We start from the raw sequence: 23,992 nt of genomic DNA on the forward strand, positions 1-23,992 counted from the left end.
CCACAAGGAAGGCTAAACATGGATACTACCAGAACTGTAATGCCTCCAGGACTTTTACTCACGTATTAGAAGCAGTAACATTATCAGAGGAAGCATTTGTTTACCAGCAAAAGCTTTCTGTGCTAAACCCAGATGATGGAATACACATGTAACAGGTGAATAGATCATCTCAGATTCTTAAAATTAGCAAGCCTTTGTGCTCCACTGCTCACACTAAAGTGTCTGTTTTAGAGAAGTCTATATACTGATTCAATAACACTGTAAGAGATCCTTCAGTCTGCTTAAAGGATGTAGGATTTTCACTGTATGATCTAGCAGGGGAGATAAGATGGTGTCCCACTTGGTTCTGGAAAGCTGCTCTGGACGATGTTGAGCTTTCAAAAAATACAGACATGACATAACCTAAAAAGTCCAGGTTTAAGGATTTACTAGAATTCAGTGATTTGAGATGTCACATCCAAAGCAGATGCATTAAACCAGAGCTTTATGTGAGCAAAGGCTGGCCAGATCCATGTTATTGGCCTACTAGCAGGCAATTTTGTGTCCCAGCTAGGCAGGCTTTCTGGAGATGTGTGCCTGAACGCTATCAGAAGATGATCCTGAGACAGAGATCAAAAGTGTAAGAAACCACATTTAAATATTTAATGAAGTGACTGCTGTCATTTTTGTCTCTAATAAATACACCATCATTTAAATACATAAAGTATTTACCTGACATGCATAGCCATGAGAAGATTATCTACTTTGCTATTCTTTTCCCCGCTTCTGCTAGAAGGACTGTTGTCCTGTTGTTCAACTTGCCCTTTACAGATCAATGTTTTTAGCCCAGGTACTGAACCATGTCATCTCATTGCAGATGCTAGCTCCATTTGTTAAGTATAACTATCTCCATTCTTTTTAAACAGCTCCAGATAAACTACAAAAGTTTAATATTTCTTCTTTTGACTTTGCAAAGCAAAGCACAGTAGAAACTGAATGACTATTTTAAGAGACAATGTGTTTTCCCAGTATCTTTCCACCACATACCGGCTAACAATTATGGTTAACTCAATGGTTATACCATTCCATGACTATCTGTCTAAACATTCCTCAGAGTATGAATTCAAGCAAACAACAAATTTTTAATCTCAGAAGAACTCAGACGACTCCATCTACCAGGTAAATTTGTCATTTCTGAAGCTTAGCAGACTCACCATCTCATCAAACACTGAGACTCTGCAGAAGCTCTATCTGGGGATGAAGGAAAAGATTCTGCTGGCATACAAAGGACTTGTGGTAACGTACCATTATTCCCTCCCTCCCCCCCACACTCAGTTCTCATATTTGGATTACGAACTTCACTGCAGCTTCTGCATAGCTGTGCTTCAGGATCATGTTTCAGGATGTAATTAGCCTCACAAAAAAATGAAGGGAAAATGCTTCAGTCATTTTATTTTCCATGCATAAGCTACAACTTATGGTGAAATCATTGCTGTAAATGGACAAAAGAAAAATTTTCCATGCTAAAACTTCAACAAAAAGGTTTGCTGCTTATAGATTATAGGGTACAAGGGCAGGAGTGCATTAAGAAAATATGAATTGAAGAAAAAAGTTTGGATTTTAAGAAATCTTTTTATATTAAGTTTATGTTTGCCAAAATGTATTATCTCTATAAAATAATAAATCTACATTAAAATCACGCCACCTGGAAACTAAATTTCTAAATACATAAAACAGAACTGAATAAAATACACATTTTTTTGTGTCTTTTGAAAACACTCCATTTTCCTGTTCCTTATGCAACTGCAGTACTGAAAGAGAATTTCCAGCTGTGCCTTGTCAGCCTACGGACCGAACATATTGTGCTGCCTTTCATTTTCCTTAAGTGAGCTTTTTTAGTTTTCCGAGTAACAGTATTAGCTGATTCTCTGCACACAGAACAGAACAGCGCTTTGTCCCCAGGGAAAGAAGCTATTTCAGACTTAACTAAGGAATCATCTAACATGTTTCAACAATCCCTACTGTTTCTCTGTTTGTTTTAAAGATATCACTGTGATTTTGTTTCATTTGCAACTGGAGACTAAATGACACCAAGCAGAATCTGCTGTTAGGTTAGATTACAAGGTAAAATGTTTTAAATTTTAAATTACTGCTTAAAGCATGGTGTTGAATGGCTTAAACGACATGTTAACTTTGCAAATATGTATGAAATAATACTAGCTATATTTAGCAATACTGAACATAAATGCTTTTCTAGATAAAATATGCAATACCAGTTGATCTGCTTTTTGTTTGGTATGAATGTTTGCCACACACTTCACGCTTAAACTAACTGAAAGTGCAATTAATTTTGCTGGTATGGATAAATGTGACTCATTTTTATGCAATAAATTTAAAGAAGAGTATGTGAAAAATCTTTGCAAATTGCTTTAACCCCTGTGTGTCATGAGAAATAACTGTGACATCTTAGAAATATGTTTGAATTTAGACTGAATAGATAAAGATAGATTATTTAATAAATTCTGATACTCTGGTATTTCTAAAGGGTCAGTACTTTAAAAATAAACTATTTCCATTAATATAATAGCAAAATGACAGATACTGAACTTACTGAAGATAAACATTTTGAAAGCTACAAACTACTGAACACATTATGTGATAAAAGTAAAGGTAATAAAGATGCTTACACATACTATGCCTGATCTAAACATTTATGTGTAAAATTAAAAAAGGTATAGCAATGCAGCCATGTTGAGAGTATCTGGCAACACAAAGATATAATAATTTCATTATATTAGTTACCTATAATTTTAGTTTGATATGTAATCATTTAGTATGAAAGTCATAGAAGTTGAATAGGTTTAATTTTCCCCAAATTAAAAGTTTGCTGGCACTATACTAAATATAACTTCCTGATAGATAATCTGAGGATTCAAGCTATGGGCAGTAAAGGCCCAATGCATTTAAGGCCTTTTTCTTGTATGACATTCACAATTTGGGCCTTAAAACATGAGACAGCACTTATTTTATAAGCCAAGGAATGAAACTCAGAAATGTAGCTCAGTATTTTGCATGCAAGGAACACCATTTGGTTGAAAGTAACAGTATTAAGCTTTCAGTACTGAAAAGTTAACTTGGTGTGAAAATATAGCATATAAACTCACATATACGAACAGGGTTATTTTATAAAGACCTATTATTGGGGGGTTGTTTTCTGTTGGTTTGGGTTTTTAATTTGTAATTATAATGTATTTTATGAAAACAAGTTTCACTTCTATATTGAAGTTAACAGCAAAACCTTGAGACATCATTTATACAGTAAATATAACATAGTTCACCCTATGTTATTCCTGACTTTTAAAAACACATGCATAGAGAATGGAAAAGTATTTCAGTCATGCCATCATATGCCTCTGGTCACAGGAAGAAATGGTTAAATGTTAAAAAAGCAGAAACGTAGCAGCATTGTAACTACATAGCTATGATGTTATTATAGAGTATACTATAAAAATGTGACCATAATTAAGATGTCACTAACTCAACAGAATGAATACACATGTTCAAGACTTTTCTTTGTATATTCAGTTTTCCCTAAGGTCTCTTTTTGTGTTTCATTCAAACTTGCGGAACAGAAGTTTACTGTGTAATTTTATAGCCAGTCATTACCATGCAAGTAAGTCAGAAATGAAAAACATTAGGTCATTTGTCCTGCAAGCTGAGGTACTAAGAAACAAGCACTTTCTTAAAAAGAACAGACATCATCAATGCAGAGTACAAGCTTCTGCATCTATTTGATATGTTAACTAACAGTAATTTCTGTAAATAAAAGGCCAGTACAAAGTCTATATAGCATTTTGGAATAACTGATTTCTAATGGGTAGAAAGCAATAAACTGAAATCTGGATTAATTTGAAAACCCTGCTATTACATGAGACATTATGTGGATTTGTGTGAGACACTTGCATCTCAAATTCCCTTTATAAGGAAATAAAAGCATTATCTTAGCTTAACAAAATTCTGCAAATTAATATCTATATTTGCAATAATATTTTAAAATTAAAATAGTTGAACACAAACTACAATATCAGAAAGAAGTAAAAGCATACTGTTTTAAGCTTATCTACTGCCAACTTCCCATTTAAAAACATGAGAATAAAATTTATGAGAATTGTGCTGTGGAAAGCATGAAAAACATGCAATCAATCACATGCCTTATGTTCAAGAAAAGTTAGGCAACTTGTACCAAAAACTTGACCTATTATATAAATCAGAAAATACCAAGATGCACAAACTTTTTAAAAAAAATCTGATTCAGGGAAAACCACAGTTCATGTTCCTGAAACAATACTATCCTGTATTTATACAAGTAACTATAATAAGACTAACTCTAAAGTGAAAGACTACATATAAAGCCAGACTGATGAACATCAAGAAAAAGCAGTTTTTAATCCCCTCAGCACTTCCTTAGAGAAAAACCATGGACATACTCTAAGCCTTGTCTTGGACACAAAGACTAAGTGCTCTTACTCTCAAGTTCTTCACTAATTCTCAACATCGCAAGAATCCTAGTGTCTTCAGACTCTACCGTCTCAGTTCAAATAGACCACAGGACAAGAGCATTTCCTTTATGAAAGAATTATGCCAGCAGATCTATGACAAATCATTAATAACTTTGGACATGCATAGCCTTAGCTCAACACTGGTATAGCCATTGCTGGATATGCTTTCTATGCATACTCTGAATCTTGACTGCTCTGTTTTGGAATGCCACCTATTGGTGACAGTAAATGCAATTTTTCTGTCAGAAGCATAAGAAGTCTCAAGACATATAGTCATTTTGAATGTCTTAGAAAGTAAATGCAGTACACAACCCATTATAGATCAACCTTTTTAGGCTACCTATGCTTAATAAAAACTTCCACTAGAGAAGCAGATGTGGGATGTCACAAAGAGTGCTATTGTGATCAAAATTCCAAAAGATCTCTACTGCAGAACCGGAAAGATTCTGTTAAAGAAGAGGATGGCTAGAAATGGAAGCAAAAGCAACATCTCTTTTCATCTCTGTTGAAAAATACCTTGCACAGAAATGACAAACCAAAAGCATTTGGGGTGGCATATCAGAAATGAATTGAGCATTTTTCTGTTACTTTGCCATTGCCATGTTCAGGAGTTACAACCACCTGGAAGAAACATTAGCAATCAAAAAAGCGAAGAAACACATTACAGCTCTCAAAAACTCCCCTGCTGGAAGCAGGAACGATTACTAACCTACAAATGCCTGGTGGCACCGCAAATCTAAACGACCTCTTCAAATGCAACCCCAAATACAAAGCCAGCACCTATTTGAATTTGACTATTGCCCGTAAGGGCAGAAAACCACAAACCTAAAATTACTTACTTTAGCTACCATAGGGCAATTTCATTCCAAGAGGAAGCTTGGTTATATTGACCTATCATGTATTGGTCCACCTGCTTTGAACAGTGCACCATGACTGACATAATTCTAAAAGCTGTCTAGGTATCTAATTTTCCTCTTTTTTTCCCATTCCAGGATACTTTCCAAGACACACAAAAACATGCAGGCTACATCATTAGTCTATTATTTCCTGCTTGTCTCTCTGTGCATTGATTTTTCTCAAAATGAAACTAGTGGACTTCTCAGGAGGCAAAGGAGAAGAATGCGCTACAGAGGATTGAGGAGCTCCTCAGCAGGGCACAGGTCCCCAAGACAGCCAAGGATGAAGCTTCCAGCTCCAGTTGCTGTAGTACCCAGCATACCTCTTATTAACATTGATGACAGTGTTATGGGTGTATTTGACTCTCTCATAGGTTTGGGTGGACATGAATCTAGTTACAGTGTCTTACCAGGTAAGAATAAAGCCCCTCTACTACTGAGAGTGGGACGATTTTTCTCTTGATTTCAAATGAAAAATATAAACTCATGAAAGCTTTATTTTAGCTCTGCTTGCAACACATACTGAAATAAAACTCAATTGCCTTTTATAATTATTTTTTGGCTAGCATATGAAGCTTTTTAATTATCTATGCTTAAGCCTTACAAAGAATCTTGCTTTGCCAGGTAACAGTAACATTTTTGGCAATTTTTCTGCATTCTCATTTCATCTTAAGTAATACGAATTTTGTTGGGATATTTTCATAACTTCAAATGTGTTGCAAGTTTGAAGGCCATTTTGAAGAATCTGTTGCTCAATATATCTAAGCCAATTAGCATTTCACTAAGGCCCTAACACCAATAACACCAGTGTTATTTAAAATAGATTTAAGTTCTTTGTTTGTTGTTGTATTTTTGAAAAGCAGCATTCAAATTATGTCTACACACACTATTTAATGAATAATTCTTTATTTTGTAAATAAATTAATGACACACAGTAATAGTTGCAATATGAAACTTACATTACAAACAAGACCCTTATGATGGAAAACTAAGCTAAGAGAGAAAAACAACACTCAATCAACACAAGATCACTCTTATGCTCCACCAATATCGAGAACCCGGAATTATTTAAAAGAAGTTCAATAATACGATTTATTTAAAACTTGCCTTTTTGGTGATCTAGAGTTTTTCACATTGCTGCACTAATATGTATTTTATGTTTTTTGAAGGAGATGTAGGGTAGAGGATTTGATGTCTTAAGAAACAAACGAAAAAGCGTAATTTCATCGATCTTTACTGACACCTGCTTTGGTAACTGTAACAGGCTTTTCTACAGTCTCAAAGAATACAAGACTAGACAGGGATTGAGAACTGATAGCTGTTAAGCGTCTCTTCGGTCCTTAGTGCAGTAAAGGAAGACTGAATTCTTGCTCTAGGATGGTTGTGATTTTATGTTCAACATCACAAATGGGAAATTACAACTCACAAAATGGAAAATTAAGATTCACGAGTCTAAAAATCAGACATCCATTCTGAAGATAAGAACTTCTGAATACTACTATTAGTATTTTTCAGGTTTGAAACCCCAGTTATCAATCAACTGAAAATTACTGAGAAGTTATAACACTTCATTTCTTTTCATAGAAAGAGGTTCAAAGGTTGAAGAAAAGACACTGGGATGTTGTGAAGAACCAATACAGGGTCATATGAACTCTATAGCTAATAAATATAGAGACAGAGATACTTCCCTTCCGGCACCAAGAGATCACACAATGAGTAAAATTATCATATGCAATTTTATGAAAAAAATAAGAATGCCCTGATTACCACTGTTCTACATAAAATGATAATAATCTATTTTTATAAGCAAAAAGTTAAGCCTTTCAGTGTGTCACACAAGAGACACGAACACTAGGTTAACAGATCTCAACTTAAATGGCAAAACATATTTTAGTCACATTTTCTTAACAGTTACTGTTTGTTTTGAGTCCTTACTTTCAGAATGGTTGAACCATTTCAAATGAAATATTTTTAAGTAAGGGGTTTTAATGGGAAAACTAGCAAAACTCTTGATTGTAGCATTTCTAGTGTGTACTACAATGTTACTCTTATAATACATACTACTGATGTCAAACCTTTAATTTAAAAATATTTTTAAAATTAAACAGAGGAAAATACCACATAAACAGCATACACTTCATGTAAGATATTCCAGTCTCTCTGTCAGAGACCATCAGTCATGCCGAAATAACGCATGGTTCTTCCCCCCTCCCACCCCATTTGTTTCTTTCTATCTGGACTTGCATCCAAAAGCTGAGCTAAAACCACTGAACTCATTTTATTTGGAACTTCATGCTGAATTTACACCATATTTCCAAAGGTTAAAAGTCCTGTGCTCATCTGCCAAAGACTTCAACCACAAGGTATTTTTTAGTCTAGCTTTTAAAGTTCAAAATTTTTTCAAGTTAATGTCAGATTTGGAAAAAACAGAGCCTATTAAATAATAGAACACTATTATTAATCATGCTTCGGAACAGAAGAAAATGCAATCCAAAACTTAATTTTCATTCTCCTAGCTACTTTGCTCTCGGTAGCCTAAAAAAAATTTACAGATAACATATGCAGGATGAAAATTAACAGTTAAATAGCAGTTTAACAGTAACCAGATGTATCTCCTTCCTCCATATAAAAATCATGTGAACCATTTAAATTAAATCAAACCACAACATAAGGTAATTTGCAGTTGTTTGTCCTTTACAGACCACAGTCTGCCCATTAAGCAGTGCAGAATAGGATGTACACTGTTGCACTATTTCTAATATCTCTTAAACCTCACTTCTCCCTGCTCATACCCATACTAAAGTTATTCAGTGGATAGGAAGTTTAAGGACCATCTCAACGCAGTCTTTACTCTGTCTCATAAGGGTTATGTGAATTCCAACAAAGTGCCAAATAGCAGTTCTGCAACGCAATGAAAGGGTACCTCTTTGCCTTTACACACACACATTTGTCCTGTCTTTTTAAGTAACTCTCACATACACAGAAAACAAGATAATTTGTTAAAGAAGTCTGCAGAGGGCAAGGCCTGATAACCCATATCTTTATGCTTATTCAGACAAGATTTGAACCAACTTCAGATCCAGTCTAGCAGCTAAAACAAAATAAAGAATTTAAGGAAGCACCAAAGAATTTCCATCTCAAGCCAGATACGTTCCTCTGGAACAGCTGACATTTTATTGTTTAACATGAGAAAGTGTAGTGTCCTTTTTGTGTTTCCTTTGGAGATTATTTAAAAGAAATATTGTGGCTTCCTGGCAAGCATATAAAAACCAGAAGTCAGCATCCAGCAAACAGCTGCATTACAGATACCTGGGTAGAATGACAAGGGACTTACAGCCAGCTAACATTTGGCCTGGGCTAACTCATCTCCTTCTTCAGTTAACGTGGTTTGAGTTGATTAGAGCACAACTTTATGCAGCTGAAATGATGCATACATATCCTGGACCTCTGAAAAAACAAGATGCAACTGTTCAACAAAATAATTTCTCCCCCTTTCCATCACGAGAGTAACCTAAATCAAAAGAGCATTTTTTAAAATGTAAGGAATATAGAGGAGCATCCAAACAGGATGATTCTGATAACTAATTTTTATTCTAGAAAATAGGTTCATATCCAATGGTCTTTAAATAGAAGGGCAAAGGAATACCTTTGTTATGAAGCTGAGAGTAGGACTGCCTTAAAGGATTTTGCAGAATGCCTGACTTTGAGTCAAATATTAATTCCTGAGACATTTCAAACCAAATATTTACAACAGTCTCATTAGGATATTTAGAGACTATCCTGAATACTCTTCCCTTTAAAACTGAACAACCAAGCATGGACCCGGGCGGAGTGTGGGAAAACAAACCCTGCAAACAATCCCTCCAAAGACAATTTGTCTATCACAAACAAAAGTCTCTTGCATGTAAATTCAGTTGAGATAAGGTTTTTCCACTGTATTAGACAATCTTCATCTGAAAGAGGAAGTCAAACCAAATAGGAAAAGAGGAAAATCTTTTTTTTATTTATACACAGGAAAGTACAAAGTAACTTAGAAATGGGTTTTCAGCTTGAAACGAATACTTCAGCAATACATTCTTGCAATAATTAGAAAGAGGAAAAGGCAGGTGTGTAGGGAGTTGAGATTCTCACCAGATTGAGAGGTACGCTCAAAAATAGGAAAAGATTTACATGGGATGAAGAATCTCAAACTTGGCTTTCCTTCTCTCAAAAGACCAAAAAAAAAAAGTGTCATGTTAAAGTGCAACGTTTATCCGGTGTCTGGATGAGAACTGGCCAGCGAAACCTTTGCTGAGGTAGACTCCATCACTGGAAGGAAAGAGAGACTTGGAATAGTTTCTCTCCCAAGTCTTTATGCTCTCCAAACAACTTGCCTACTGAATATCTGAGTATAGCTTACAAAATAAATATCTTCTACATTTCTTTCTGAAAATTTCAACTAGTACGCTGGGGAAATCTCAATTTTTTGTAGATACATGTCCAGAAACTTTGGAGACGAAGTATTTAATAGCACAAGTTGTTCAAGTTTGCTACTTTCCTAGCAAAGAGTTTTTTTCAGATAAAGCAAGTTACAGGGAGGAGGAGATGTTTGCCATCTTACCAGTCATTACAGAATGGACTTTACTTCCATTAAGCCTATGAACAGTCACTATAAAGTCAATATTGTTACCCTACCAGTTCCACACAGCTTAACAAGACTTTCTCATTTAACATGCAAGATATTAGAAAAGATGTCTAGCACACAAGAGAGAAATATAAGAGGGTCTAGAAGAAATATTTTCAAGCTCTGCATGATTTATTTTAACTCCATTGTGATGAAGAAAACTTTTGCTTCTTTCTCAACTGTATCTACGTACGGCTTTCATTGAGATCTGTGATTTCTGCTTTCCATTTCTAAGGGTGGAGAGGAAAAAGGAGCTGCCATGCAAAAGACCCTCAAAACCTCACCATCTAGATTTAATTTTCCTATTTTAGGAATATCTCTGAACTTGAATAATTCAAGAGTTTTTCCAGAAGACAAAGATGGTAAGGGTCTTCATCAGTTGGCTAGGAAATGAACTATTATGACAACTGCCTGAAACAGAGGGAGCACACAATTAGAGGGACAGAGAACCTGCACTCAGTTTTCACTGTGAAGCTGTAAGCAGGTAACAGCTACATACACATTAATTGTGTACCTCCCCCCTGATTGCCTTCACAGGTGAGAGGCCAAGAACCAAATAGAGATTGGAAACCACTAATAAGCTGAAGAAAATACAGCTGTGAAAAATAAGGAATAATGATAAGATACTTAGAATAGGGTATATTTTACATATTTTCAAAATGAGAACAAAATAGTAATGCATCTTGCCAAAGTTTTAAATAAACACTATTGGTTTTATTTCAGTTTAAGCTATTTAACTCCAATTTTCTATTTTCTTTTCTTAGGAAAGAAGGGGCACTGCACAGCTAATGGGATGATAATGTACGATAAAGCCGTCTGGTCTCCCAAGCCCTGCATTACCTGTCTCTGTTCAAAAGGAGAAGTGATATGTGATACAACCATGTGCCACCCCCTGAAATGTCCCAAAACTATTATACCTGCAGGAGAATGCTGCCCAGTTTGTTCTGATACTGGTACAGTACACCATATTATTTTTACTATTTTAAAACTAACTCATGCAAAACCTAACATAAACACTATGTTTAATGATATCAAGGATTACAAGGTACACATTGTCCTTTTACAGAGAAAACAAATTCTGAACTACATGATAAGAGCAGGTCTTCAAAATTTCTACTCAAGTTGACTTGAGTTTCTTAGAGTACACTGGCTGTTAGAGGAGTTTAATATAATACTTAAAGAAAAGAAGATGTTAAGTAAGCAATAGTAAAGATAATTATATTTCTCTTTTTATTTTCCCCTTTCTGTTTCTTCCCTCACGCCTTTACAAAATTTTGGTAAATGTATGAAGAAGGAACATCTGGTTACATTTTATATCTGACTTCCATTTCCAAAGGATCAATCGATAACTACTAGCCATTATTAATATATTAGACATACATAATAAACATGATACAGTTTACAGACTGGTATATCTTTCTTAGGAGTGTAAAAAACATGCAGCTATTTGATATAAATCGAGAGAAGATAGTCAACTTACAAGAGGAACACCAGAACTACAATCTTGTTTCTTCATAAAATTTAAACAAAATCAGTATCTTTAAAAAGAAAAGGAATGGAGAAGATAAAAATGAAATGTGTTCTCCTTCCACCACTCCCAATACCCTAAGTCTGCAAAGTACTGAACTTAACCTCCTCTTACCGTAAAATATTGTTTAGCCTTGTGTGTGCGCACATATGTGACACACAGAAATGTACTGAGCGAAGACATCACAGAAATTAACTGTACAAGTCATGTTGATTGAAACAATTAAACTCCTTTTATTTGAACTGCCCTGTTATGCGAGTAAAAACTGCATTCTGGTAATTGAGTTAACACATTTCCCTGGTGAGCACCTGCAGCCATCTCTACATCTGACAGGCGCCCGCACAGGAGAACAAGACTTAACCTTTGTGAATTTTATTCAATTATCTTCCTCTCACTCCCAGACACATTCTTTTTCTCTTTAGACCCCTCCATCAACACAAAAAAACTAATGTATTAGTTCAAAAAGGAAGATAAGGAAGGTTATATTAATTTTTCCCTTTTTTTTCTGGAGTTGCATTGAATCATACTGTTCTGTACCGTTGGGTCAATCATTTCTCAGTCAAAGTATGTCTCTTCTGTCAAGCAGCAATATAAGACCATATTTTAATTCTTTCAAATAATATTCTAAGGGGGATACTATTCTTCTATAGTTACCATATTTTTACTATATGAGGGGAACAGTCTTTACTAAAACTTTAGTTTCATATCCTCTTATCAGACAACTTTTTTGTTGTTGTTCTCATTGCCTCTGGCTAGCCTCCTCTTTGGATTCAAGTATTGTCTCACTGGATGATGTGACTGAGTTGTCTGGTGATTCTCCAGAACCCAATGACCTTGACAACACCAATATATTGTCATCAGCACGTACTCAAACTGAAAAAGAGGAACTGCTTAGAACAGAAGTGGTAGAGTTTAAAGAGAAAGAGGGTCATAAAAAGGATGAAAAGAAAAGAAAAAGGAAAGGCAAAAAAAATCGACGGAAGTATAAAGCCTATCACAGAGAAAAGAAGCCTATCACAAGAAAGGAAGCTGCAGAAGAAGAAATACAATATGAAAGTGATGAAGATGATGGTACTTTCAGAATGCCATCTCATTTCCCAATTCCTGTTCCACCCATAGAAGCTCATCCTTTGCCAACTGGATGTTCCACCTCAGACACCACAATAAGCTGTATTAATGCCAAACTTACACAAATACCACCAATCTCAGATCCAGATATAACAAGTCTAGACCTTACAGGTAAATAATGGGTCTACTTTGCATGATTTTTCCTATGAAGTAACATTATCCATTCTCAAATGCAGTCAACAGTAGTGTTGATACTTTGTTGTTCCTTGTCATAAAAATGTATTAGAATGAATTTTACATCTAAGCCTCTAAACCAATGAATTAAAAATGTTAGATTTGCTTACTAGCGCTTAAATACTAATATGAATATGTCTACACACAATTTTTGTACATAATAGAACTATTTTTGTAATATCTTTTTCATGTACAATACTACACAACTCAGATGCATACTGTAATTCATAACTCAAACTATTTTCTTGAATTCTGTCCTAGGAAATAGTATCACTACTATCTCAGATGAAGCATTCAATGGGATGCCTAATTTGGAGTGGATTGATCTAAGTAAAAATAACATTACCTCTCCTGGCATAGGTCCACAAGCATTCAAAGTAAGAAAGCCTAACTTTTCTACTATCCTATGATTAATTCTTGCTTAAAGGAAACGTTTTCCTGCTGTTCAGTCTATGGATCTAAAACAGTTTGCACCTAGTATGAGTAACCATTCTATTATTACAATACAGCTAAACCTGGCTATTTCAAGAAATCTCTTGTCATAATCAAGAATATCTAGAGATTTTTGAATGACATTCACCAAGAATTAAATGTTAAAAAATAAGAGAGACAATTTTCTCATATTTTACCAGTTGCAGTTGAGAGATTTCAGAATTGAAGGGCTCATATTCCATTAACAACACCTGGGATACTCAGGCTCAATATTTGTAAATTACGTATCATCTTACTTACTACATTAGCTCTGTAAAGCTTATGCTCTTGAATTCCCAAAAAGATCTGCCTATGCCAGGTCTTGCTGTAAAAATCCACTCAATAGCAGTTCATGTAATCAGCTGTATTCTTATTGTTGACTATCTTTAATGAGAAACTTTCAAGCATAGCTGCTTACTAAAAGAACAGCTTTCTCATAAAACAGTCCAAGAGTCTTTCTACATTCAGTCTTTTTCCTGCAAGGGGAATTTACATGGTAACAGGCTATTCAAGTGCATCTACATATACCTCAATTGAAGGCAGAATAGTCCCATAATAATTTCTGATGCAAGCAAGAACATACAGGTAGTAGTTCAAGTGTAGAAGTAAGGCATCAGGACCTTGCTTTTCGAGGCAAGATGAACACAAAAAGCATATGAACAACAAATTGAATTATCACAGTACGTTTTTAATTTTGTTTCCTGCCATATGCAATCAGTCTTCTTGCAGGACTTTCTGTATATCACCTCCCTGCAGATAACATGCACAGCTGTGGCTGACTTCAAAGGACTTCAGTTCCTAAAACTCCTATGAAATCAAAGTGGATGGAAAAGACAGACCAGGAAGGTGTCCCAATTGTGAAAAAAATTTTAGTGAGGCTTGTATCACACCAGGCAGTTAAGACAAAACTGGAAGAAAGCAGGCTTCAGTGGATCCACTGCTAAAACAACTCCACCTTTTTAAGAAATGCTCACTACTGCATGATTATTGATATGCATTTATCAAAATTAAGCTGTGGTAATTTTTCATACCATTTTTTTAAGCTGGCTGAAGTCACAAAAATCCTAGGTCACTGAAAAAGTTGCTGTCATTATGCTTGAGTAAAGTAAATTTGCTGACCTACAGAAAACCATCAATTTCCTCACAAATGAAGAGTATAAACACATAATCTGTAAATGTATGTACTTTGAACTCCTAGATACTGCAATAATGTAGTAAGGTAATACCTACATGACTCAAAGACAGTAGCAGTAATACAAATAGTTATGACTGGATAGCTGCAGGATGGCTGTGTGAAGAGTTGATGTGCTCAGTCAAGCTCTTCCAGTTGCACATTACATTAACTGGCACCTTTGTTAATATTTAGCATAAAGAAACCAATTAGACTGATACGAGAAAATTTTTTTTTTTATTCAAAACACTGGATACTAGTGCACTGCTACTGAAAATCTTCAAAAAAACATGTGTTTAAGAAAACATTAACTATGATTACACTATATGTTTAACCATATATTTTACACCTTGATAATCTAAGTTCTCTTCTTCACCCCTGTGATTAAGATCCTGAAAAAGCTAAAACGTTTGTATTTGGATGGAAATATGCTGGTACATATTCCCTCTGAATTGCCATCATCTTTGGAAGAAATAAAAATAAATGACAACCACCTTCATGCCATTGATGAAGATGGCTTACAAGGTATTTAGAAAACTAATATTGATCATATGAAAAGATTAAAATAAATTTGAAAAGAAGAATGTTCAACCAAATGCATCTGGATATAACCAGAAAAATAATTGCTAGCTTAAGTGCCATGTTTTCAAAAGGCAACAAAAGCTGAAAGATTTGCATGACAAAGTTTTTTAAAATTACATTTTCCCATCTTCCCCAACTTATGCAACTACTCTCCCAAAGAAGCTTATATTTAAGGTTACTAAGTAGAGATGGATTTGAAGTATGTTGAAGATAGCTACTCTCCTGACCCATAACCTGATCGCTTTATGTGTGATGAAACTATATTCATTATTTTTTAAGTTGCATGAAAGCAAATAGAATTTGATGTGCATGAAAAATAAGACAGAATAGAATTGGAGTTAACCATGATTGTTTTAAGCCAAGCAAAATGTGGGCTGATACAAAAAAAGAAAAAAAAAATAAATTAGGGGAGGTACCATCAATGTTATAACATGACTGACTTTTTTGCTCCCTTTCCTCTCCTGCCAAAAGGCTCCCCATTTAAACTGGATCAGTTTAGTGATACAGCTCACTATGGTGCAATATATATGCTTGAGCTAAGACAAAGAAAACTTAGGCCAAGGGCTGCAAGAGCCTTTTAGTTTAAAATCAAACTGCACTGTTAGAAGGAGCTATAAAAAGCTTCTGTAAAAAAAAGTTACTTAGATTATTTGTGAATGAGGAGCTTATTATTGTGAAACAGTATTTCCTGCTTACATACATTGATCAACACTGGCTTCTTCTGTGACCTGCATTTGGATGGCTGAGGAAGAACAGTATAATCCATTAAGGGTTCTCAACACAGGACAGTAGGTGGTTGAAAGGAGTAAAATGAAATGAGTAAAGCAGGGAGCGGGAAGATATGAGCCCAAAGAAAGAGTAACATACCCATTATCACGTAAGTGACTGAAGACCCATGGATATCATTCAGCAACTGCACAAAGGTCAGCACCCACATAGTATTCCAAAAATCATCTGCACATAACCATGAAGTAATAAGGCCTAAATGGTAGCACTATCCACAAGCCTTACAGCTGCTGCCTTTTCCCTTCTGGGAAGAAGTGGGAGAGAAAGCTATAAATAAAGCTCTAGTCAATCTCTAAAATTCTACAAACTAATAAACAATATAATTGTATGATTATGAGATAATAAATGAAAATCCTTTCACTATATCTTCATTGCTGTGAACCGATCTGAGTAATGCTTAAGATGGTTAAATTTTAAACATGCATTTTAACAAGATATGAGATGGCATTAACTAACAGAAATTCCAACTTTTTCTCCCCAGATTTAAAGAACTTGGTCACCCTGGAATTAGAAGGAAATAAACTCAGTGAAGCAAATGTCAGTCCTTTGGCCTTTTATCCTTTGAAAAGTCTCTTTTATTTGCGACTGGGAAGAAATAAATTTAGAATTATCCCACAAGGTCTTCCTGCCACTCTTGAGGTAAAAACAAAACAAACTCAAAAGGCAAAAAAACCCCCCAAAAACACAACCCCAAACAAGAAAGCTTCACTTTTCCAAACATATTAACAGACTTTTTTTTTTTTTTTTTACTTACTGCATTACTATCATAAGGTACAGATATACTTAAATTTTATAAATTTGTTTCCAGATATATTACTATTTTTTATTCCTTAATCATTATTTCTAGAAGTTTACTTATATACCAACTCCATCCCAAAAGGTATCTTTTAAGTCTGAATTTATCTAGTACTGCCTCACAAAATAGTATAGCCTGCAACTTCTGTCTGTTCAGTTACACATCATTCACATAACATTCCTAATACAGATAATGTCTTAGTGCAAATACCTGTGCACTTTGAGTTACCACACAGAGTAAAGTTCACAAGATGGCAACAAAAATAGTAAAAGATCTAGAAAACCTGTTTTATAAAGAAAGACTAAAGGAACCAAGATTGTCTAGTCTGAAAGTGAGATGCTTATATCTAACCACCCTCTTCATTTTTTGGCTGGTCTAAGTCTCAATTTCCCTGGTGTTCCAAATGAGGGATGCTATCTGGAAGGTAATTTCTTCCTCCATTTGAATCTCTGTCTAGTTTCATTCTCTGCTCACCTCAGTCTTTACTTCAAAGGTAATTCTTGCTACCTATTAATTTCACCATCTCTCTTCATTCTATCTTTCCTTTTGCCCTTTCTCATTTCAGCGTCCTTGTATTTATTTCCTTTTATCCTTAGGGTCTTCCACGATCTGAAATGCAAGGAGAAAAAAAAAAAAAGAAAAACAAATCGAGCAAACCCAACAATATCTCTTCTATAACATTAGCTTCTTCTGCAGCTACTGCCTGCAACTTTACTTCAGCTTAATGTTCTCCACTACCCATTCACTCATATGTTACATTTTTTCTTTTCTTTTTTTTCACTTCATCCCTCCTTGATGAAACAGGGAACACCTGGCAAGTTTTTCCTACATTTTATATGCTTTGGGAACACTCAATTTTAAACCGACACATAATAAATTCACAAACAATGATTTTCCGGCTACAAAGTTGCTTTTCTATTTTCCCAAAGCCTTCCTCTGCAGGCCCTAAATTCTATTTTGGGTCCTACATATATTTCAGTCATTGCTCCATTTTTATTTCACATCATATTTATCCTATATTACAAGCCATTATCAGGAACTTAATCTATGTAAAACATGCAGTTATAATACGTTGCAGACTCACAACATGAAGTTTTGTAAAACATTAACATTTTATATTCCTACAAATTTAAAAGTTTCAAAGCTCACAAGTGCCCAGCAAAAATATTAAGAAAGCAAGACTCTTAATATTTTTCTAATAGCTTTCCAAGACAAAAAAAATTAACAAATTCTTGTCAATCTCATCACTCTCACATTATATACTTTCACACTGTACAACTTTCAGACAAGACAAAAGATACAATTTTTTCTATTTAATCTTTCAAAGCAATCTGTATTCTCACATATTAGAAAACAAAACAATTGCTTTGAAAAATTGTGTTTCTGAAAGTCACACAAGAGATACAAAATTACTCTGATTCAGATTCAGAAATTAACAGATATATCAGGTAATACGGAGAATAGGTAATAGCTACATTTTGAATTGCAATGGGAAAGAATAGCATATTTTACTTTCACAAATTTTCTTTCCAAATGCACTTACAGGAGTTATACCTTGAAAATAATCAAATTGAAGAAGTGTCAGAAATTTGCTTTAACCATACAAGAAACATAAATGTCATTGTGCTAAAGCATAACAAATTAGAAGAGCACAGAATAGCACCTTTGGCTTGGATAAACCAAGAGTAAGTAGGAATAATTTAAAATATAATTATTTTATTTTTCTTCGTTATTAGTGAGCCAGATAATGGAATAAATATTTGCACTTCATTACGTTTAAAGTGACATTGTAGTTATCTTTAGATTTGCTTGTTTTCCTTAGCTAAATTGTCTTAATCTCCCTTGCTTAAATTGTATAATCTAGGAAGTATTCAGAATTGGCTTTCAAATAAAAAGATCTTATGCCTCAAATCTGTACCATTTTAACATAGAAGTCTAAATATTTTTTCTGACCATGCAATTAAAAAAATGAACATTAATTATCAATAATAGTCTATAAAATTATACAATAATGTGGTATTAATATATAATTATCTGAAAGGTAATTTAAAAATAATTTCATATTGTCATAGCCTTATTTCCAATTGGATTAAAAATTATAAAAGTAAATAAGATGAAGGGAAGACTGTGCAGCCGCATTGTGTGAAAGTAGAATATAAGCAGAGGAAGCAATGAGAATGAAAGAAGCAAAAGACGATACTACTTTTGATTCTTCTGGTAAATTATTTGCTAAGCTACATAAGGTACCTTGCCATAACATAGCAGCAGCAGCCCTATCAAGTTGATTTCCTGATTTATAAACTGCTTAATCTGAAAACGACCACACTGTACTAACAGCTTCTCTCATCTCTGGGAGTGAAGCACATTGGAATGATTCTAAAGGACCCATTCACAAAACAATTCATGGGCTTTAGAACAAAATTTAAAAATCCATGTCAATGGGATAACCACTAAAGTCCCAGGCTTATTACGTGTTTTCCAGTGTAACTCATTGCAATTCAGCAATGCTTATCAATCACAAATTAGTCCCTTGGATTTCCCCTATTCAACATTCTCTCTGTACTCATTACTGTAGATTTCTTACCATCAACAGAATCATTGTGCTTGATTGATAATTAATGACTTCAATTCTTTCTATTCCCAGAGTAATTACTCATGACCATGTTCCATAAAATGCATTCTGTTCCATTAACAGAAATAAATTTCCCTTTGAAATTTAGTTTCCTTGTAATCATGTTAAGCACTATTTTGTACAGAATGTAGCATTAACAATGCAGTAAGCTATGTTTTCATTCCCCCCTTTTTTTTCTCCTTTAATGCAGGAACTTGGAGTCAATTGATCTCTCGTATAATAAGTTATATCATGTTCCCTCCTACCTGCCAAAATCTTTACTACATCTGATACTTATAGGAAATCAGATTGAAAGAATTCCAGGATATGTCTTTGGTCACATGAAGCCAGGGCTGGAGTATCTCTACCTGTCCTTTAACAAACTTACTGATGATGGAATAGATCCAGTATCGTTTTTTGGAGCATATCACTCTCTGAGAGAGCTGTTTTTGGATCATAATGAATTAAAGTCTGTACCATTTGGAATTGATGAAATGAGAAAATTACGTTTTTTAAGACTGAACAATAATAAAATAAGGTAATTTCCAAGTTCTTTGTTACATTAATGGCATTAAAATAAATGTCACAAGACATGCATAAAGCAGAACTTTTTACTTTTAAGTAAATATTTTTTAAAAAATTCTGAAGGAGGAGTTAAATCCTGAGTTTTCTACTGCAGTATTTCTGCATATGATAACAGAAAAGTGAGATTTCACCCTTCCTCATAGTTCTTGAAAATGCTCACAAAGATGCTGAGCACCAGTTCCCTCCAGGAAATTAATCTGTAATACTGCTTGGACCACATGTCTGCTGGGGCAGCTGTGATTTGATAGGCATAGCAAAGTACCAGCTTTTTCTGCTCTTGGACCAGCCTGCAAACTGGTTACAAAATAACTGGACGGTGTCATCAGCTGCTGGTGGCCACTGAAAGCCACCTTTCAGCAGGTTTCAGCCAGCACCATTTGTGAAGTTAGGCATGCTCTCTGGTTACTCTGTATGGTTTAGAAAGCAAAGTAATGATTGACAGAGGATCTTACTACATGTGTTATACAGAATGTTTTCATTCAGCAACACGTGGCAATACTTTCCTCAGGAAAACTATGTATATGATATAAATGAGAAAACAATGCAAGGCGAGAATTTTAAAAAGAATGACTTGCAAAAGTCCTCAATAAATATATTATTGTGAAAATTTAATGTACTGATTAAATTAACATTTTCAAATCCCTACATAAACAGCATCTCTAAAATAAATTATGAAGTTATGAGTTATCTTGAATAATTAAAATATAATTCCTTCCACAATGTCACAGGACGGTCCCTCCAGAACGCATCTGCAGGACTCGTATCATTGATGATGATGTTCATGAGAACAGTGAAGAGGAGAATGAAGAGTCACGCTTGGAGCATGTTCATCTTGAAAACAACTATATCAATACAAGACAGCTATCACCACATGCATTTTCATGCATAAGATCCTATTGCAGTGTTGTTCTTAAACCACAGATCATCAAATAAACACCCAACTTTTGCATTGCAACCCCTATCTCTAGAAACACAGCTTTATTTATTTTCTGCTACTAACAGGTCTGCTTATTTCTGATTTAAACCCTTCTTACTACTCTAAATAAGATACAGTATATTATATACTGAAGTAAGGTAGTAGTGTATTTCTTAATATCATTTCACTATAAAAACATTAATTGTAAAAATAGAAGCTCAAGATTATGTCATAAATTTTTATTTCTATTAACAGAAATTCTACTTAAACACAGATACACCTCCATAAGATCAATTTTAGAAAAGAATATAACTAAGCCCTCGACTTGGTCCTGGCTTATTTGATTAACTGAATTTAAAACATTTTAAATGGTACCATCAGCTTTAGAAATGATACAAACAAAAGTCCTTCAGCTATGAACATTCTAGCAGTGCAAGAATCAAATTTCTTAAGACATATGTGGTACTGGATTTTCTACCAAACATTTTGCAGTGATAAATTCTCTTCTAACTGAATTGTCAAGAACAAAAATGTTAAATTGTTTGTTTTAGATGACCCTGAAAAGTTCCTGTATTCAAACACAGATTCTGATGAGTTCGAGGAACGAGCAATTAATTTCTATGTGGATGGGTTTTTTTTTTTTTTGAAACAAAGTGTATTTGAATTTTTTTTTTTTTTTTTTAAACTCGGAGAGTGGTAGATCCCATTCATTTGTACAATGAATAGTTAGTTTGCTAGATTTTTATACTGTAGAGGATCAGGATCATGTTGCCCATTTAGGGGACAAATCAGACTTTCACAAAACTTTTAAATATTGGGTTAGTAGTTATTAGTAGTTATTTGAAAGCTTCTAGATAGTCATAAATCATAAATCACCACTTCAGAGACAGTGTGGATAAAGCAGTTTCAGTAATACATCTGATATGAACGTCTGCTTAGGTATATAACAGTAAGTGTTTACAAATATACCTCTCTTTCCCTAGAAAGGAATTCAGTCTCTTGAAGTTTCTTTTTAATGTCTGAGTTCAAAGAAAAGAAACATTTTTAATATTCCACTCTGGATTTTAACATTATATTCTTTAGAGAAAGTGGCCAAAAATTTGATAAGAAATAGTTAATATTTTTATTTTAAAGAATACGTTCAATAAAAATTCAAAGTAATTCTAACACCTTTCATATTTCTTGAATTCTACAATCCTTTCTTATAAGAGTAGGCTGGTGGTAGGAAATGGTTACAGATGACTGGCAAGTCATTATTCTTCACGCAATTACTTTCTACTTTATCCTGGGCTATTCTGTGAGGCATTAAAAAAAATAAAAAGTACTCTGTTTTCTTCAGTACTATAGGTATGCTGTCTAATAATTTCTTCTTTAGAATGGATCGCAACAAAGGATGAAATGGCTTAATACAGGGATTGACTTTTCTGAAGGCATATAAAAGCTGTAAGCAAATGGACATCATAAAACTTCTCAGGACACATATTAACTACTGAACTGTAATTTTATTGCCCTCACTCTGGAAGTGGAGGTTTCACTATGTATTTCCCACACATCCCAATCTACTGCTAACAGACATGTCATATAATCAGCATAAGCATACTGTTCACACAACTTTAACAGTGAAGGATCTCCAAACACTTTTTTTAGCATATTATAGACAGCATATATGAACACCTGAGTTTTATTTTCTTTGAAGCTATACAATCATGATAAAAACAAGATCACATTGTTCTATCTCAAAGTTCTCTCTTACTCAAATAAACTATTACCTGCAAGACACAATGGTACTTCATCTGCAGTGCGTTGAAACCTACTGCGTTTCTTCTAAGAAAAAATCCTAAGATATGTGGATTTCTCTAAAAAGATTGCTTTGGATATTTTGTTTGGTAAAGTATGGTCAGAAGTCATACCTTAGTGATTTGCTAAGTTTGGTAAAGCATGGTGAAATCAACAGGCTGAGTTTTTACATACAGGGTTCAGTTTTAGGTGGTTTGATTTAATTGCTTGCTCACTTTCAACATTTGATTCCTTCTTTCCTTTCACTTTGGCTAATATACCTTTGTCTTTGCAAAACACCATTAAGTTCCCAAACTACCGCTTTGACAGACTAAAAAACCTAAATTATTAAAATGAATACTTTTAGTCTATTGCTAAATAACTTCAGATTTACTTTGCAACACTGCTAAGCAGTGCTTTCAGAAGCTTTACTAAGCATTTTGAATACACAGATTGACCCAAGGAGGGATTTCCAGGTAAACAAGCTGCTGTATTACACCATTTTATGCATTCTTATAATAAATCTAAGCAAAACACCACATATTGTTGCAATTATTTTCATTCAAATAGAATACTTTTCTTATCAAAACAGTCAGACTTATAAGACTTACTAGAAAATCTCCACTGGATAACACTGCTAAAATACAGATGACTAAAGATTTATTGCTACCATTAACATATTTTTTTCTCCAATATGTGCTTTTTCACTTTTAAGATGCCATAGAATTGAATTTTATGCAAGTAATTTGTCTAAGATTTTTCCTTTGGTCATTTAATAACATGAGTATCAAGCTTGCCTGAAAGTGCGCTGTGATAAGTTTTTTCCTACAAGAAGCACTCAATAACATAACATGACCTAAAGTTACGGTGCAAATATAATGCCACAGTAGCGAAACAGAGAGACTGAACGAAAAACATTTTGGAATCAGAATACAACAGTAGCAGAGGCAGAAGACCAAGAAGGAGAAAGAAGCCAAGGGATGAAGGGTATGCAACAAACGGATGCTTACTCACTTAAATACATGGGCAATTAAACTTGGATAGCATTTCCATATGTCAAATGTAAGCAGCTTAAGTCTGTTCACTCTTCAAAACTGTCAGCTACATTGGAAGTGAAATGGACTTTATTATAAAAAAATCCCACTACTTTTTAACAGTGAGCCTCACAGGATTTTGTAAACAAAGTAAATGGTATTACCACCATTTTACAGCTTGTGACAGTAAGACATAGAGATGTGACCTGACCATTCTTGGTCAAGAAAAATATGGGAACAAATTCAGAATCTTTGGCCACCAGTAGGATTAAGATATGCAAGGACAGCTCACCACAAACCCCCTGCATTTACTGTTTATTCCCTAAAATATATTTGA

The 23,992-nt window shown here is 34.3% G+C and overlaps 2 protein-coding genes across 4 annotated transcripts in view; one reads left to right on the forward strand and one right to left on the reverse strand.

The window, feature by feature from the left end:
• Window positions 1-23,992, reverse strand: part of CENPP (centromere protein P) — a 153,832-nt gene that overhangs the window by 31,030 nt on the left and 98,810 nt on the right. The gene's annotated exons all lie outside the window — the stretch shown is intronic.
• ECM2 (extracellular matrix protein 2) lies at window positions 1,845-22,627 on the forward strand. Its single transcript, XM_075052745.1, has 10 exons — window positions 1,845-2,103; window positions 5,531-5,847; window positions 10,862-11,050; window positions 12,382-12,864; window positions 13,189-13,304; window positions 14,959-15,094; window positions 16,419-16,576; window positions 18,279-18,418; window positions 19,556-19,882; window positions 20,658-22,627. Exons 2-10 carry the CDS (start codon window positions 5,556-5,558, stop codon window positions 20,860-20,862), a joined length of 2,046 nt encoding a protein of 681 aa, XP_074908846.1. The 5' UTR covers window positions 1,845-2,103; window positions 5,531-5,555; the 3' UTR covers window positions 20,863-22,627.

Source organism: Buteo buteo, chromosome 21 (assembly GCF_964188355.1).
Source record: "Buteo buteo chromosome 21, bButBut1.hap1.1, whole genome shotgun sequence".
Taxonomy (NCBI): Eukaryota; Metazoa; Chordata; class Aves; order Accipitriformes; family Accipitridae; genus Buteo; species Buteo buteo.